The following is a 19,454-nucleotide window of genomic DNA, read 5'->3' as shown; positions in this document are numbered from 1 at the left end:
TAAGAGGAGCCTGTGGAGTCACATAGAGAGACCGGCTGACAAATGAGGATATAAAGGAGCGTAGTGGTGTGGATGTGGATGTGATAGGAAGTGTTAGGAGGAACACACTGAGGTGGTTTGGCCATGTGGAGAGGATGGAGGGTGAGGGACTGATGAGGAGAGTGTATGTGAGTGAGGTGGAGGGGGGGAGAGGGAGGGGGAGGCCAAGGACGAGATGGAGGGATGGAATGGAGAGGTATATGAGAGAGAGGGGTGCAAGTTGGGAGCAGGGCAGTGAAATGGCGGGGAACAGGGTGACGTGGAGGCGATTTGTTTGTGGCCACCCCGTACGGGATTAAGGCATCTGGCATTAGATAGATAAACAGATATATATTTCCTCCTTGCCTGAGATGCATTTATATAGCATAATCATGTCTCCTCTTTTCCTTCTTTCCTGTAGTTTTGGTAGATTCAATTTTTCTAGTCTTTCTTCATAGCTCAGATCCCTTAAGCTTGGTACCCATCTTGTACCAGCCCTTTGAACTTTTCAATCTTATCTATGTGTTTTTTGAGATGAGGATTCCAGACTACTGATGCATACTCCGGGGCTGGTCTGATGAATGATGTCATTATCTTTCTCAGCATGTCTACATTTATATATGTGAATGCTATTCTCATGTTAGCAAGTAATGTATACATATTACGTACCTTCTCACTGAAGTGGTCATCTGGAGACAGTCTGTTATCGATAATCACTCCTAGGCCCGTCTCCCTTTCTGATATGTGTAGGGTTTTACTTCCTAACTTATAATCCCAATCTGGTCTCTTCTCACTTTTACCAAACTTAATTACATGACACTTGTCCACAGTGGATTCCATTTGCCATTTATCGGTCCATTCATGAGGTTTATTTAATTCTTCTTGTAGCTCTCTATAACAGTCTGTGTTAGTAATTCTCCTTCATAGCTCTGCGCAGTCGCAGTATTGTAACCAATCAGGGATTGCCTAAGTGATGTATTTGCTGCTGCTATAAAGTTCGAATTGGGAAAAGTTGTCAATACCATCTCAGCACTTTCGCGGCACCTCAGTTTGGGTTACCTTTCCTAGAAGGGTAGTTAAGTCGTACCCCACCTGCTCGTGGTGACTTCGCAGACACCCTGTTTTTTTCCGTTTTTGTTCTTTGTGTTTTTTTTCGTTTTTCTTTTTCTTCTCCTAAATTAGGATGACACAAACGGGGGGAGCGCTACCCAGCTTTATCCCGGGTAGTATTGTATATACTTTTTGCTGTTGTTGTTGTCATTTTGTTTTGTTTTTCATTCTCCTTTACCATGAGCAAACAACACCAGTGCCCTTGCTGCAGTACGTCTGTAGCAAAAGTGCACAAGCACTGAAGTGCACCTACCGCAGTGAGTGGGTTCATATAGCTTGTAAAAATTTGGACGCAGGCGACTATCCATTTATGAAGAGCCACCAGCTGGGCTTTTGCTGGCTGTGTAGCCAACGTGTTGCACCAGTGGACGAGGTCTTGGCTGGTGGAGGAAGTAGTACCAAGAAGGATTTTGAAGATAAAGTTATTGGGCCAATCTTTCAGACAATCAGAGAGGTTTAAAATAGACTGGAGGCACTGGAGACCAAGATCTCATCACCCATGGCAGTCACGCAAGATCAAGCCAAGTCATTTGCGGATGTTGTTCGCGGGTCTCTCGTGGGGGGTGGGGGATCTGCCTGGGGGCGTGGTTGAGATCAGTGCTCATGGCCAGAAAAAAGCCATTCATAGTCAGCATGTACTGATTTTAAAAACCAGAGTGGTGCTGATGCCCTGACAAATCAGATGGGACCAGAAGACATCAGAGGTGTACTTAACTAGGTACTGGTTGATAGCTGTCTTAAGACTAAGGCTGGTGGGTTGGTAATGAAGTTTCCGTTAGCTGAGGCCAAAGGTGAGGCAACTTGGGTGCTGAGTGATCATTTTGGCTCTGAGGGCACTTTTTGTATATCAGAGCCAAAGAAAATGTTGCCTAAAAGCACTGTGACAGGCCTTTCCTCTTCCTTGGGTGACTCTAACATCATCTCAAACATTCTGAGAAAAAAAAATAAAATTAAGATGTCATTGATTGAGGTTGTACCCTCAACTTTCTCTTCACAAGAACAAGGAATGACACCAAAACTGCTGTCTTGAAGATGTCGCCAGAGGTGAGATCCACCATTGTAGAACAGGGCAATTACATCTATGTGGATCTTACAAGATACCATGTTTTCGACAGATTCTGGGTTACACAGTGTCATCACAGTCAAGGTTTTGGTCATACATTTGAGAGATGTTTTAGGAAAAATTATGAACCTAAATGTGTCTTTTGTGCTGGAACCCATAAATCTAAGGATTGTAGTAACAGAAATTCTCCCAAATGCATCAACTGCTCTTCTTTAAGACATCAAGATGCTAATTCAAATTCACAGTCGGTTGCCCATTTTGCATCAAGTAGAGACTGTCCAATTATGATTTCTCATAGGAACAGATTGAGTGAAAACACCAATTTTGACCATCCAAAAAACTGACTATGTCCCTCTTAAACCAGTCAAGGATGGGTCTTTAAAATATTCGTTCTATCCATAGTAAGATAGACTATATTAATGAAACTCTAAATCAGAACGAGCTTGACATTTTGTGCTTGACTGAAACCTGGTTGTATGAGTCTGATATCGATATTATTCGTAATGCTTTGCCTATGACACATTCTATTATTAGTACAGTATTCCCAGGCCTGCTGCTGACTATCTGGGAGGAGGTGTAGCACTCATCTACTCGGCAGCACTTGCAAATGTTTCCCTCACTGACTCAGACCTGACCCCATCTTCATTTGAATTTAAGGAAGTATTAATAAATTTCCATCAGAATACCATTAGAATTGCAATTGTCTATCGACCAGGTCATCCGGGGAGAGATCGAGGTTTTATAGAGGAGTTTAGGCGGTTTCTTGAAGGGTTTTCTCTCAAACCTGGAGGACTTCTTGTTTGTGGTGATTTCAATTATTGGGTTGACAGTCCAGAGTCAAAACCGTTTTCTTCAGAATTCCATGAGCTGATCACCCAGAACAATTTTTTCAATCATGTGAATAATCCAACTCATGTCTCAGGAGGCGTTTTGTCTGCGGTCACCCTTTGCGGGATTAGGGCGTCGGGCTATAGATAGATAGATAGATAGATGTCTCAGGACACGTCCTTGACTTGATCATGTCCCCTGTTGGTTGCAGGCACGCATCAGACGTGGAGTTTGACTCATTTGACCCCCTCATCTCTGATCATGCTCTGATCACTCTTAGTTTTGATGTCCCGAAATCCCCTTCATATAAAAAGGTCATCAGGTTCAGAAATTACAGGAATGTTGACCGCCAGTTTATGTGTCTTGAAATTGATCAACGTTTAAACGCCATTGATTCTTCCAGTCTTTCTTCTGATGAATTGGTTGATATCTACAACAACGAGCTTAGGTCAATTTTGACCATTATTGTCCTGAGGTAGTAAAAACAATCACTGTACGTGATGATTCTCCGTGGTATGGTCCATCCATTAAATCTTTGTGTAGACAACGTAGAAGGGCAGAACGTGAGTGGTGCTTGCAGCGGACTGAAGTAACTTGTTTGCATTATGTTTTTGCTACAAGAGCAGTCGTTCACACTGTAAAAGCCCAAAAGGCTAGGTATTATCAAAATAAAGTTGATTCATGTGGTGGTGATAAAAAAAAACTGACTGCAGTTGTGAACAATTTGGTTGGTCAGAGGAATGTAATTGTTAAACCAACTTCTGTATCTGATACCCAATTGGCTTCTGATTTTGCTTCATTTTTTACAAGTAAGATATCTCGCATAAGAAGTGATTTAGACAGCAGTTCTCCTAGTGAAGCGTACTCAGTTGACTTCCAGCCACGGTGCACCGGGGATCATTTACATTCAACATTTCATCCGCTGGATGTAAACAAAGTCAAATGTTATATCAGAGAACTTAATAAAACATTTTGCTCACTCGATCCATGTAACATGTCACAACTACCTGATGTGTATGAGCATGTTGCAGACTTTATCTGCAACATAATAAATAGATGCTTCTTAGAAAGTAATTTTGTGCAGTCTGAGAAACGTGCTTTGCTTAGGCCCCTAATTAAGAAACCTGGCCTTGATGTGGAGAGCATGACAAATTATCGTCCCGTCTCTAACCTGTCGTTTTTATCCAAGATTATTGAGCGGACCATACTCGATCAACTCATACCACTACTGGAACACAACAGAGTTGTTCCTGTTGTTCAATCAGCATGCAGAAAATACCATTCAACTGAAACTGCTCTAAGAAGGATTCAGAGTGACTTAGTGGCAAACGCTTGTAGTGGGATGTCCTCTCTCCTAGTTCTGTTGAATCTGTGTGCAGCTTTTGATACAGCAGATCATAAACTATTGTTGCACGATCAGTATTTTTATGGCGTTCGTGATAGTGCCCTTTTGCTCCTTAAGTCGTATCTGTCGGACACATCTCAGAGAGTGGTTGTTGATTACGCTAGCTCTGATTCTGCTCCCCTTCTATTTGGAGTCCCTCAAGGATCAGTTTTGGGTCCAATTTTATTTACTATCTACACAAGTAGTTTATCATCTCTACTTGATGCTCATGATGTGTCCTATCATTTTTATGCTGATGACACCCAGCTCTATGTTAAGATGTCAAATATCAACAATACTAAGACAAAGTTTGAATCTCTAATGTCTGATATTAAGATCTGGATGACTAAGAGGAAACTTAAGCTGAATGATGGTAAAACTGAGATCATCATCATCAGAGGAAACAGAAGGGGTGATGACACTAACAATACCCTGGCTTTGAACACTGGCGTGTCGCAGCTTCATCCAGTCAGTTCTGTTCGAAATCTGGGTGTTTATTTTAATTCTAAGTTATATTACAAAGAACATATTAATCAGATTGTAAGAGGGTGTAACTTGCATATCAGTGTCACAAATTGGTGCAAGCGTATTTGTAGGTTCATGACATTTTGTTTCAGTGTGAAAACCATGAATTCTAGTGGAATTCCCACTGAGTATCACTCAGTTCAACCGTCCTGGCATTCACTCGATTGGGACGGTTTTCAAATCATTTTTCACCGTTTCATAAGTGATCATCCTTGCGCGCGACATTAGCGCCTTCGCTGAGTGATTTATTGTGAGAGTATATCGCTCACTTTCTTTCCGTTGACTGTTGAAGCAAACACAGCCGGCCCTCGCCCTCTTTCATAATTCAAACTTAGTCAGGCTTTGATCGTCGTGAAAGCAGGTTCGTGTCCAGTGTGGCGCAGCGCCGCCACAGTGAGTTCCTGAAATCTCTACCAAGACGGTGAATCGGCGAAGAGGTTTAGCGTATTGCAGCGTCCGTCCTACGTACCAGCGTCCAGTTATTCCGCTTAGCCCCCTCTACTGACCAGTATTTCTTTTCGTTTTTCCTAGGTTTAAGTGTTAGCATTTGAATGAGCGAGTGAGTGTATTCTCCTTGTTAACTGAATTCATTTTGAGAGTCATGTAACATAAATTTATTTCATTGTAATTAATAAATTTATAGTTCTTTTCTTTGAGTTTAATGTAATTAAAATCATGTTTTATTTCTCCACATTAAGCTTATTTTAGTTGCCGCTCCTAGTACGAACAAACGCTTTACATTATTCATAACTGGTACTTAGGCCAGTCCTTTTGTCTATCTATCTATCTATTGCCAGACGCCTCAATCCGGTTTGGGGTGGCCACAAACAAATCGCCTCCAAGTCGCCCTGTCCCCCGCCATTTCACTCCTCTGCTCCCAACTCACACCCCCCTCTCTCATATACCTCTCCACCCCATCCCTCCATCTCATCCTCGGCCTCCCCCTCCCTCTTCCCCCCTCCACCTCACTCATATACACTCTCTTCATCAGTCTTTCACCCTCCATCCTCTCCACATGGCCAAACCACCTCAGTGTGTTCCTCATAACGCTTCCTATCACATCCACATCCACACCACAACGCTCCTATATATCCTCATTCGTCAGCCTGTCTCTCCACGTGACTCCACAGGCTCCTCTTAAATAACTCATTTCCACTGCTTTCACTCTTGACTTGTGTCCTTCCAACAATGTCCAAGCTTCACTTTCGTACGTTAGAGTTGGTATCACAATACTGTCATATAGTAACTTTTTCACTTCCATGCTCACTTCCCTGTTTCTTATCACTGCTTTCAAGGAACCAGCAACCTTTCTTCCCTGCTGTACCCTTTCAAGCACTTCACCTTCCAAACCTCCATCCTTACTCATCACACTACCCAAATACTTAAACGTACTCACATTTTCCAATTCCTCACCATCTAACCTCGCTGTACATTCACTAACTTCACCTCTCTCGAAGACCATCACTTTACTCTTCCCTACATTCACCTTTAGGTTCCGTTTCTTACACACTCTCTCAAACTCATCCACCAAGCCTTGCAGCTCCCCTTCGTCTTCACTCAACAACACAGTATCATCTGCAAACAACAGTACAGGGAGTTTCCAAACACTATCCTCTCTCACCAGGGTCACTCCAACATCCACTACCCTACCTTGTACCTCTTTTATTACCCCATCCATGTACAGATTGAACAACCATGGAGACATGACACATCCCTGTTTCAAACCAACTTTCAAAGAGAAAATTCACTTAGTTCACCATCCACACGCACTGCAGCCTTCGCACCATTGTACATACTCTTCACAGCATTGAACAACTTCCCATCTACTCCATATATTCTTAACACTTTCCACAATCCTTGTCTATCCACCCTGTCATATGCTTTCTCCAAATCCATGAAAGCCGCATACAATTTCTTTCCCTACTCTAGAAACTTTTCCACTAAAGATCTAGGAATGAATATCTGATCTACACAACCTCTTCCCTTCCTAAAGCCTCCCTGTTCTTCTCCAACTAATTTCTCTGTTCTTTCTCTAACTCTGTCTATAAGTATCCTACCATACACTTTTCCTATTATACTAAGAAGACAAATGCCCCAATGATTACCACACACTTCTTTTTCCCCTTTTCCTTTGTACAAGGGAATAATTATACCTGACTTCCAATCCTCCGGGACTCTACCTTCCTCCCAGGCCAATCTGCACATCTTCCACATCCATTCTACTACTATCTCTCCCCCATGCTTCAGCATTTCACCACACACCCCATCAATTCCTGGGGCTTTCCCCGATTTAACTTTCTTCATTGCTTCCACAACTTCTATCCTACTGATTTCTTCCTGTCTTCTCACCTCCCTCCTTCTCCCAGCCATTCCCCAGCCACTTATACTCGCATTACTTCCATCCTCTACGTTCAACAATTCCTTAAAGTGTTCTCTCCATCTGCTCACTTTTTCTCCCTTCTCCACTAGTAATCTACCATTTTTATCTTTCACTCCCCTGCTAACTTCACTTCCACCCTGTCTTACTCTTTTCACTTCTCTCCAAAACATTTTGTTACAGTCCCTCCACTTTACACTCAAATTCCTTCCAAATTCCTCATCCACTCTCTTCTTACTCTCTCTTACTAATCTTTTCACCTCTCTCTTCCTTTCCACATATAACTCTCTCTTCCGCCTCTCAACTTCTTCCACGCCCCTATTTCTCACCCATTCATTGTATAATTTTCTTCTTTTGTGCCACAGCCTGTTTCACCTCTTCAGTCCACCACGCTGTTCCTTGCACCCCCCTCCGCCTTCTCTTCCTTCCACACACCACATCACATGCTGCACATATTTCTTCTGTAAATATCTTACACACACCTTCCACGTCTCCCATCTGCTCCAATTCATATTTGCCCAATCGTTCCTCCACTCCTCTCTTATACTCTGCCTTTTTCTCATCCTCTTGTAACCTTTCCACTCTCCTTGCAACTACTCCTTCCTCTCGTCTTTCCCTTCTTCTATTCCTCCATCTCACTTGCATCCTAATTCTGGCCACCACCAAGTAGTGGTCAGAAAGTCCACTCCCCCAACCTCTATACACTCTTGCATCCTTTACACATCTTCGCATCCTTTCATCCACTTACACATAATCAATCATTGCCTTCCTTTCATTCAGTTCACCACCCACCCTTCTCATCACTCGCCATGTATACCTGTGGATCATTTTATGCCTGAAGAGGGTATTGGCTATCACCAACCCCCTCCCAGCACAAATGTCCACTAACGCACTCCCATTCTCATCTATCTCGGCAGGCACACCCCACTCACCAACTATTCCATCCACCTTCACATTACCAACTTTACCATTCATATCACCAATCAAAAACACTCTCTCATTTCTTCCAAACTTTTCCATGCACACTTCCACATTTGTCCAGAACTCTTCTCTCACTCTTCTAGTACAATCTTGCGTTGGCGCATACACACACACAATCGCCCACATTTGTATTCCAACTTTCAACTTTACCCACACAATCCTTGACCCAACTGATCCATACTGTCTTATGCTCTTCTTCCATCTTTTACTCACAACTATACACACTCCTTCCTTTGCCCTCTCATTCTCATCTACTCCTGCACATATACCCCATCCATACTCCCATTCTCTCACACTTTCTCCTCTCTATTTTGTTTCAGTTATTCCACATACATCCACTTTCGCACCCTCAAGCACCTGGACAATCTCTCTCTCTTTCATCTCATCATTCGCTCCTTTTGTATTAAGCTTAAATCCATTGTGCCAGCCAGGAGTTAATGCACCTGCAAGAACCTGTTTATTACTATTAGTATTAGATACTGATTGTCAGGGGTGGAGTCACTTTCTCAAGAGGCTAACAATACTACAAACAGCACTCGTGAGTAATTAGTCTCTGCTGTGTACTGGTGAGAAAGTTTATAAATTCTCATCCTTAGAGAATCGGCAAAGTAAGTCGGCACAAAGTAAACCTTACTGCTTGATTTCACAGTCAATTCTTTGTCTCTATTTACAAGCAACATTTAAGTAATTCATAAATTCTTAAATTCACACCCCTCGTGATAATCACAAATCTGTACTCTGTGAGAAAATTCCTGAATAGACAGTGCCTCTTAACATTGGTCCATGCAGTGGTCTTGTCTTGTGTTGATTATTGTAATTCACTGTGGGTTGGTCTTCCAAATAATATACTAACAAAAGTTCAGTCTGAGTTGAACAGGGCAGCACGGCTTATCTTTGGTCTCCCCCAAGAACCTCAACTACCCTGTTTCTGACTGAGTTGCATTGGTTACCAGTAAAGGCTAGAATTGAATTTAAACTGTGTCTTATTACATTCAAGGTTCTTATGGTGAACCGAAGTATCCTGCTGAATTGTTAAAACTCCCATCGGCACGCCCGGGTGTGGTGTTAAGCAGTGAAGATGATTCCTTGTGTCTTGATGAACCAGGAGCCATTCACCAGTCATCTTTCTCTGATCATTCTTTTGCGTACAGAGCCCCTAGATTATACAATACATTGCTAATGTCCATAAGACAACTCTCTACTGTTGAATCCTTTAAGAGACAGCTGAAAGCCTTTCTTTTATCAAAATGCTATGACCTGGAGAGAGGTACTATGATGGATGATTATGGGGTTTAATTTGCCACTTTCATGTATATATGATGTAGCTTGTATTATGTACAAGAAATGTCACAATTCTTGTAACTGTAAAAAATAATGTATGGGTGTCGAGAGCTGATGAATTCCCAAAGGAAGAACTGGAGCTTTTGAGAAACAAAAGGCCAGATTATTATTATTATTATCATCAGCAAACATATTTAGATAGCTTTCATTTCCAATGTTACTATCTATGTCATTTATATACACTAAAAACAGAAATGGTGCCAGCATTGAGCCCTGTGGAACTCCGCTAGTCACTTCCCTACATGGTAAGTAATTTCCCCGCAGTGTACATTCACTCTTCAGAAAACGACCATAGAATCGACTGGAATTCTAGCAAAATATTGTACGAATCTAGTAACTATAAGAAACATAGGATAGAGGAAGCTGTATGTATAGAGATATAATAATTTTAACCATAGTGAAGGAATGTATAAATTAGATCCAGTGATGAGAGGATTAGTGGCAAGGTCCTTGCCGCCCCTTGTAATCCCTCACTCAGGTCGCGGACAGAGTAGAGGGAGAGTCTGGTGAGGTTACATCAGGTGTGGTTGGGAAAAAGTGTCCTCACCCTGCATATAAGCAGCTTCTCAGCATGTGTATGTAGATCCACTGAAAAGGGAGATAGCTGTCGCCGAAACTGTTTGGAATACATCTTTTTTCGTCTGCCAGTGTGGATTTTTGTATCCCCTTAGTACTGTTCTCATTTCCCTTTTTCTGAGAAAATCTTGCATCCAACTGTACAGGTTGCCTTGGATTTCTCCTTAATAGTACAGTTTCCATAAAAGTCTTTGGTGCGGTACTCTGTCAAATGCTTTCTTGAAATCAAAATTGATACTGTCCACCCATCCTTTTTCTTTTCTGTAATGTTTCCATAACTCTATCATAGTTGCTTAAAAGATTAGTAAAACATGATTTTCCCTTTCTAAAACCAAACTGCCTTTCTCTTATCATACTGTGTTCTTCTAAATGTTTTACCCAAACTTGTCTTATCGGCTTCTCTAGTGTGTGTGTGTGTTCTTACCTAATTGTATCTTTACAGGAATGAGTCAAGCTCGTACTGTCCCGTATCTTAATCCATATTTATCGTACATATCCTTAAATTTGTGAATTGTTTTGGCACACACTATTTCATTCGGTAGTGCATTCCATTGATCAATTGCTCTGTTTGGGAAACTGAATTTCCTTACGTCTTTATCACCTCTCTTCTTATGCAGTTTTTGCAGTGTCCTCTTGCTGATGCTTCTCCATATGTTAAGTAATCATTTATGTCTCTTTTCTCCTTCCCTGATATGCACTTATATAGCATAATCATGTCACCTCTTTTCCTTCTCTCCTGTAGTGTTGGTAGATTCAGTTTATTTAGTCTTTCTTCGTAGCTCAGGTCCCTTAAGCTTGGTATCCATCTTGTAGCGGCCCTTTGAACGAAAAATCTTGTCTATATGCTTTTTGAGATGAGGACTCCAGACTACTGATGCATATTCCAGGGTTGGTCTAATGAATGATGTTATTATCCTTCTTAGCATGTCTTCATTTATGTATGTGAATGCTATTCTCATATTTGCAAGCAGTGTATACATGTTCCGTACTTTCTCGCTGATGTGGTCAGCCGGAGAAAGTCTGTTATTGATAATCACACCTAGGTCTTTCTCTCTTTCTGATGTGTATAGGGTTTTATTTCCTAACTTATAATCCCAATCAGCTCTTTTTCCACTTTTACCAAACTTGATTACATGACACTTGTCCACATTGAATTCCATTTGCGATGTACTACTCCATTCATGAAGTTTATTTAATTCTTCTTGTAGCTCCCTACAAGAGTCTGTGTTAGTAATTCTCCTTTGTATTTTTGCATCATCTGCAAACATATTCAGATAGCTCTCATTTCCAGTGTTACTGTTTATATCATTTATATACACTAAAAACATGATTGGTGCCAGCACTGAACCCTGTGGTACTCCACTAGTCACTTCTTTCCATGATGAGTAGTTTCCTCTTGGTACTGTTCTCATTTCTCTTTTGATGAGAAAGTCTTGCATCCAACAAAACAGTCTGCCTCGAATTCCTCCTTGATGGTACAGTTTCCATAAAAGTCTTTGGTGTGGTACTGTGTCAAAAGCTTTCTTGAAATCTAAATAGATACTGTCCACCCATCCTTCCCTTTCCTGTATTGTGTTTGTTACTCTGTCATAGTAGCTCAACAGATTAGTAACACATGATTTTCCTTTTCTGAAACCAAACCGTCTTTCTGATATCATACTGTTTTCTTCTAGATGATTTACCCAAGCTTTTCTTATAAGTTTTTCTAATACCTTGCTTACAACACTGGTCAGTGATACTGGTCGGTAGTTGAGTGGATTTTGTCTATTTCCTTTCTTGAATAAGGGGACAATATTTGCTTTTTTCCAAATATCAGGTAGTTTACCTTGACTCAAGGATTTCTTGAAAATTAAAAATAATGGTTTACTTAACTCCTTTGCACATTCTTGTAATACCCAACATGAAATTTCATCAGGACCACTTGCTTTTCCTCTGTCTAATCTACTTAACTCCTCCTGTATTAATTTTTCTGCTATTTGTATATCTGGTAGTATGTGTGGACATGCGTGTTCCACGTAGTCCCTCTCAAAATTTTTTTCTTCTGTAAAAACTAATTGGAAATTCTTATTTAGTGCTTCACAAATATCTTTCTCTTGTGTATAAGTGATTCCCTCGTCCGTAATGGATTGTATTATATCTTTTACTTTGGTTCTGCTTCTGATATAGCTGTAAAACAGCTTTGGTTGATCACTACTTTTATTTATTATATCCTCCTCAAACTGTTTTTGGGCTTCCCTCCTTATTCTTGTATAATCGTTTCTTGCCTGTTTGTAATTATTATACGCACTTTCACTATTGTGTCTTCTGTATCTATTCCACAACAAATCTTTTCTTTCTTTTGATTTTTTACTTTCTGTATTGAACCATTTCTGTATGTTCTTATCTGCTTCTTTGTGCTGTGGGATGTACTTCTGGACTCCTATTTCATAAAATTCACAAAATTTTTTATATACAGCATTTAAATCTTGTCCTTTAAGTTCATTTTCCCAATCAACTTCTAAGAAGTACTTCTTTAGGTTTTGATAATTTCCCTTTTTGTAGTTTAGGCTCTTTTTGTAACTGTCATTGCTGTTTACTATGTCATATGCTATCCTGAAGTTATAATTTAGTACTGCATGATCGCTCTTGCCGAGTGGAGGGTGATATATTAAAATGTCAATATCATTTTCTTGCCTAGTAAATATTAGATCTAGCACTGACGGTACATCAAGTCCTCTTTTTCTGGTGGTTTCCCTCACATGTTGCGTTAGGAAAAACTCTTTCACGAGATCCAGGAGCTTTTGGTCCCAACAGCTTTCTTAGCTAATTATATCTAGAGTATTCCAATTTCTATTTGTATTGAAATCCCCAGTTAGTATAATTCTTTCCGATTTCTCTTCCATTTTATGTAGCAATGATCTTATACTCTGAATTGTACTCTCTGCCAGGTCCTCATATTCGTCTCTTTCCCATGTGTTTGATCTGGGTGGCATGTATAAATTGGCTACAATTACTTTACCTTCAGATGTGTTGATCTCTACTGCAATCAGTTCTACTTGTGATGGTATATCTAGTTTTATTTCCTTGACTTTTAGATTTTTCTTAGTTAATATTATAATTCCTCCTCCTTTTTTAAAATTTCTGTCTCTTCTCCATATATTGTATTCCTCTAAGTTTAGTATGTCATTGGATATCCTTGGTATTAATTCTGTTTCAGTTAGGCATATTATTTGTGGTTCATTTTCTCTGACATAATCATTCATCTCTAGTAATTTAGATACAATTCCATCCACATTTGAGTACATCAACTTTATCATCTTGTTTATATACTTGTCATGACATGGTTCTACTACCTTCCTCCTTTTTCTTCCATCCTGTTTGTGTACCACTTTCGTACCTGCAATCCTATTACTTTGTAAAAAAATTTCTTCTTCTCCTCTTCTGACCTTCCCTCATTTATTGTTTTTGCTTCCTCCCTTTTCTCTTTCAGTAATTCCAGTTCCTCTTGTGTTAGGCATCTTTTTATCCATACATTTTTGAACTTCTCTTTTTCCATAAGATTCTTTGCATTTTTTAGTATCTCTTGCAGTGTTTACACTCTGGAAAGTCACCTTTAGAGGTCTTGTCTTGCTTTTCTCGTATTTCCCTAACCTTTTGTGTTCCTCTATGTCTTTACTACAGATTTCCTCTGATACTTCTTTCAGTAAGCTCATTACATTTGCCATCTCCTTTTTGTCTCTTGTGATCTTGTTTTTTACTTCTTCCTCTTCTATACCAGTGATTACTATTGATTTGTTTATATCTACTGAATCTCTGATTAACTTTGGATTGTTTTGGATTATTCTTTTCACTTCCTTTTTAATGCTTTTTTCCTCCACCCTTGTTTCTAAGTCTTTCTTTACTTTCACCATTTCAGCATACGTGGTTTCTATATCATTTTTGTAGCTTTGCACAGCTTCATTCACCTGTGTTATCTTCTCAATATCACTGCTCTGGTCCATAAGACTGCTTGCTTGCCTAATTGTCTCTGTGTCATTTTTGAACTCTTCCATAACACTCTCGTGATTGACTACTGTACTTGCCATTTCACTCACTTTCTTCCTAAGCGTACTCAATTCCACTGTTAGTTCACTGATGGTTGTGTCTTTCTTATTGGCCTCCCTTCCTAGTTTTTCTATTTCTTCCTTTTGCAAGTGCATTTGCTTCTTTATTTCATCAATTTCATTTTTGAAAGCCATTTCTAGTTTGTGTACACGTTCAACCAGTCTATTGTGAGTCTCCACTTCAACCAGTTCTTGGTAGAAATCATCATTTTGCTTTTTACTTTTATCCCTTTTCTTTTCCAAATTTGCTTTACTAAAGTTTGTATCCATTTTGCAATACTAAAAGAACAGAGTATGTACTTACAGAGTATGTACAGTTTCCCCGTGTTGCTGTAGTCTAAACAAACCTCAGGTGACTCAGCGCATTTTTTCCTCGTGGTTCTTTTTTCTGTTTGAACAAGTCTTGTTTAAACTTATTATTTTTTTTCCTTTTAATAATGAAAAATCATTTAGTCTAACCTGGTACAGAGCTTGACTCATACAAAGATACTAATTTAGGTAATGCCACTGGCCGTGTTGGTTCGGTACGGAGCGCCGATGTCGGACGTCCTCCTCGGATGACTCCGTGTGTGTGTGTGTGTGTGTGTGTGTGTGTGTGTGTGTGTGTGTGTGTGTGTGTGTGTGTGTGTGTGTGTGTGTGTGTGTGTGTGTGTGTGAATGAATGAACGAGTAAGTGAGTGAATGACTGAGAGCAGGGGGGGGGGAGTAAAGCAGTTTGGTTTGTCTCCTTCCCTGTCCCTTCATTCTGTCTCCTTTCACCACCCATTCTAGTCTCCCTCCCCATCCCCCTGCCCTCCTCCATCCCCGCTTGGCAAGCTGTCAGTTCCCTGCCTCGTTGTCACTGTCAGACAGCTGCCCTGAAGCGGTGTTGAGCACCGCATTCCCACCAACCTACCCTCTTGTATGTGATGTTTGACGTGCCATTTTTTAGCAACAGTATTGTTTAGAAGGTAAATAACATTATCTATGGTGTTTCTGTGTCAGTCTCTATTGATTAAGGTATATTAGAGTTTGGGTTTGGATCTGGAACACATCTCTGGCTTTTCTTCAGCATCTTATGGGCAAAAACTGCTTCAATATCTGAGATATCTGACATACTCGCTGACCAAACATTCCCACTGGCACACAACACTGCCAGATATCAGAGTATGGGTGTATAGTCAACCTTCCACCACATTACTTACTTACCTTGATCTTCTTGAAGAAGCGATTGCGACTGTTGTAGCGAGACTCACATACGTACACATCCTTCTCATCAATGTCAATAGGCTTCATCTTAATGTAGTCCACCAGAGGCAGCACAACACACTTCCCGATTACCTGCAAACATTATGTATGGTTAGCTTAGGTGAGTCCAGTTAGGTGTTATTTCATTTAAAAGTAAATTTCAGTAGATCCTCCTATGTGTGAGCTTTGTATGCATGGAATCCCAGTGCGTAGATAAAGAAAAGTGGTACAGGAACATCACGTGGAAAGAGCATACTGACTACACAGCATGCTTTTAATACACCATCCCTGATGGCAGAAACCAATTGTGCAGTTAGTTATCCCCCCCCCCTCCATTCCCTCTCTCTCTAAATCATTTCATAGTCACACTTGTAAGTCTGCTTTGCCTCTGTACAGCCCCCAGGAGCAAATTCTTACTCTGGCTGGGGTCACATAGGGACTTTAGTAGGTAAGTTGGGGCTAGGGACTTTAGTACGCAAGTTGAGACAAGGGACTTCAGTAGGCAAGTTGGGGCTAGGGACTTTAGTATGCAAATTGGGGCTAAACACTTTAGTTGACAAGTTGTGGCTTAGAAAATAGGGTTGGTTCATATATCAGATTTTTATTATAGTCTTTAGATCCCCTAGTGTGTAAGTTCCAAGTGCAATAAATCTATGTTGAAACTTTCCCTGTATACTTGGAGTTTCTATTGTTGTTACTTTGACCATAAAATTAACAGGATGTGTGAGTAATGGTATTATCAACAAGGTGAGGCATGTATGTCCGCTCAAGAGGTCTGGCTATATACAGAGTGAATGAAGAGAAACCCAGCTCCTACATGAAACTATGACAAAGGTCCTGAGAAGAGATATCAAAATTTGGGGACACACCGGTGTAAGAGATCACCATGGTGTGGTCATCATATGAACAAGACTTACCCATGCAGTAGAGAACAATATCATTTTTAAAAAGTACAGTAAAATGTTTACATCAAATTAACTTGAAATACTGTAACAATATTTGTGAAATGAAAACCATGTTCACATGAATATATTGATGTAAATGTCTGTCACCACCAGTGAAGGCTAAATCTAAATTAAAATTAAATATTGAAAGAAATCAGTGACTTGGCATTGGCAATAATGAATGGAAGCTTAAAAATCATACCATACATTACTGTACAATGTAAAAGGTAAATAAGTAAAATAAAAATAAAAATAAAAATAAAAATGAACATGTACAGTGCTCGTCAGAAGTATGGAGCGCCCTGCGTCCCTCCTAAGAAACAAATCTTTCAACATTCAAAAAACATATAAATAATGCATTTTATTTACCTTTAGTGGATCGTAGGGTAGCCTTTACGTTTCTTCACGGACCTGAGACATCTTGGAAGTGAAAGGGCGAGGCTCCTGAGGTGCTGCAGGGGTATTTTGTCCCAGGAGTCACGAATGGCAACTTCCAGCTTAGGCAGAGAGCTCACGTTCTTCCCTTGGAGACTCTTCTTTACAAGGTACCAGAGGTTTTCAATCGGGTTGAGGTCTGGGCTATTTCCTGGCCAGTCTTTCATGAATGATACCTAGCAGTCATGAAGCCAATTTGTGATCGATTTGGCCTTGTGAGCAGGTGCACCGTCCTGCTGAAACACTCGTGCACTTGTTAGCTCGAAGGAGTCTGGTAAATGATCACACAGAAGCTCCAGGTAAACATCCTGAATCACTCTAAAGTTCTTGGGAAGTACAACAAGCTTCCCCAAACCCTTCCCTGAGAAACAACCCCATACCATGAGTGAATCAGGATGTTTTACTGTGCTTTCCACATACCGTGGGTCAAGTGGGTCACTACCTTTGCGTCGATACACACGTGCTTCTCTGTTACAGGTAACACTAAACGTTGCCTCATCAGACCATAACACTGACAACCATTGCTCCTCACCCCAGTTTAGATATTTATTAGCAAAGGCAAGCCTACAAATTCTCTAGCTCTTGGTGAGAAGAGGCTTTTTCACAGGCCTATGACTTGTGCAACCAAGCTCATGCACCCTACGAGACACTGTTCTCACTGACACCTCACCAAACACTTCCGGGTTGCTCTCCTTAATTTTCCTTGCACTCACACGAGGATTAAACTCCACTGCACGTTTTAAAACATTAACAGACCTTGGGGAAGTTTTCCTAAGCCTACCAGACCTCGGTTTCTTTGTGGGAACTTCACTACTGTTTTCCAATAGAAACCGCGCACACCAACGACGCACTGTCGATAGTGCCACACCAACCAATTCACCAATTTTCTTTGTCTGGTGGCCTGCCTTCTTTAGAGCAATGATCTGGGTTATGATTTCACTCGATAGTTCATGGGTAGGTGCCATAACAAAGTGGTAAACCCCAAAACACTGCGGGACACTCGGTAAAAAATGGCGCAATTTGAGAGGGACACGCGGCGGAGTTCCTCTCTCTCAGGCAGCCCATGGGCGACTGAGGTGGGAACCAACCAGCGCGTCAGAAGACCTCAGGCTACCGTGATGTCATGCTCGCGGCGCAAACTTGTGGCTCAATTTTTACCCCCCAAATGGGTGATTCTTTTTGGCCCATAGGTATTGTGCGCCCGGCGGACAACGGTGAATACTTTTGACGAGTACTGTACACCTACCATTTAACGCATTATCTGCCATAACGGACACAGCAGCCTCAAGTTAATATGCAGATAAATAAGGTAAGTGATCAGTCACAAATCCATCGATTGGTGTTATCTGAGCAATAAACCCCAACTACCCTTAACACATAAACCCTTATCACATAGGTTACCTAAGGATGCAGTACCTTAGCCCATTTAATCATCCAGTGTCCATTTGGCAGCAGGATCACTTGAAAAAATGGTGGGTGCCCCTGCTTACCACAATATAGACAGAATGAAGCAGAATACAGCTTGCCAGGTGCTAACATGAAAGAGATCACAATGCATCAACTTTAATTTTATTTTACAGTATTATCTTTCAAGGATGGCAAATGTTTCTACATCAGCACTGAACATTAGCATTACTCAAGCTTGTGTGTGTGTGTGTGTGTGTGTGTGTGTGTGTGTGTGTGTGTGTGTGTGTGTGTGTGTGTGTGTGTGTGTTCTTACTTAATTCTTACCTAATTGTATCTTTACAGGAATGAGTCAAGCTCATACTGTCCCGTGTCTTAAACCATATTTATCGTACATATCCTTAAATTTGTGAATTGTTTTGGCACACACTATTTCATTCGGTAGTGCATTCCATTGATCAATTGCTCTGTTTGGGAAACTGAATTTCCTTACGTCTTTATCACCTCTCTTCTTATGCAGTTTTTTGCAGTGTCCTCTTGCTGACGCTTCTCCATATGTTAAGTAATCATTTATGTCTATTTTCTCCTTTCCTGATATGCATTTATATAGCATTATCATGTCACCTCTTTTCCTTCTCTCCTGTAGTGTTGGTAGATTCAGTTTATTTAGTCTTTCTTCGTAGCTTAGGTCCCTTAAGCTTGGTATCCATCTTGTAGCAGCCCTTTGAACTTTTTCAATCTTGTCTATGAGCTTTTTGAGATGAGGACTCCAGACTACTGATGCATATTCCAGGGTTGGTCTAATGAATGATGTTATTATCCTTCTTAGCATGTCTCCATTCATGTATGTGAATGCTATTCTCATATTTGCAAGCAGTGTATACATGTTCCGTACCTTTTCGCTGATGTGGTCAGCTGGAGATAGTCTGTTATTGATAATCACACCTAGGTCTTTCTCTCTTTCTGATGTGTATAGGGTTTTATTTCCTAACTTATAATCCCAATCAGGTCTTTTTCCACTTTTACCAAACTTGATTATATGACACTTGTCCACATTGAATTCCATTTGCCATGTACTACTCCATCCATGAAGTTTATTTAATTCTTCTTGTAGCTCCCTACAAGAGTCTGTGCTAGAAATTCTCCTTTGTATTTTTGC

At 40.6% G+C, this 19,454-nt stretch overlaps 1 protein-coding gene across 1 annotated transcript in view; it reads right to left on the bottom strand.

Moving 5' to 3' along the window:
• The window catches only part of polybromo (protein), a 740,816-nt gene that overhangs the window by 277,495 nt on the left and 443,867 nt on the right, over positions 1 to 19,454 (bottom strand). The window contains exon 20 of the mRNA XM_080277986.1: positions 15,474 to 15,605. Within this exon, the coding sequence (XP_080134112.1) occupies positions 15,474 to 15,605 (132 nt within the window). The remainder of the gene's footprint in view (positions 1 to 15,473; positions 15,606 to 19,454) is intronic.

The sequence above is a fragment of the Coenobita brevimanus genome, chromosome 71 (assembly GCF_032717465.1).
Source record: "Coenobita brevimanus isolate Jiangsu-jjx chromosome 71, ASM3271746v2, whole genome shotgun sequence".
Lineage (NCBI taxonomy): Eukaryota > Metazoa > Arthropoda > Malacostraca > Decapoda > Coenobitidae > Coenobita > Coenobita brevimanus.
Note: the sequence above shows the minus strand (reverse complement) of the source record. Positions and strands in the feature narration are given on the sequence as shown.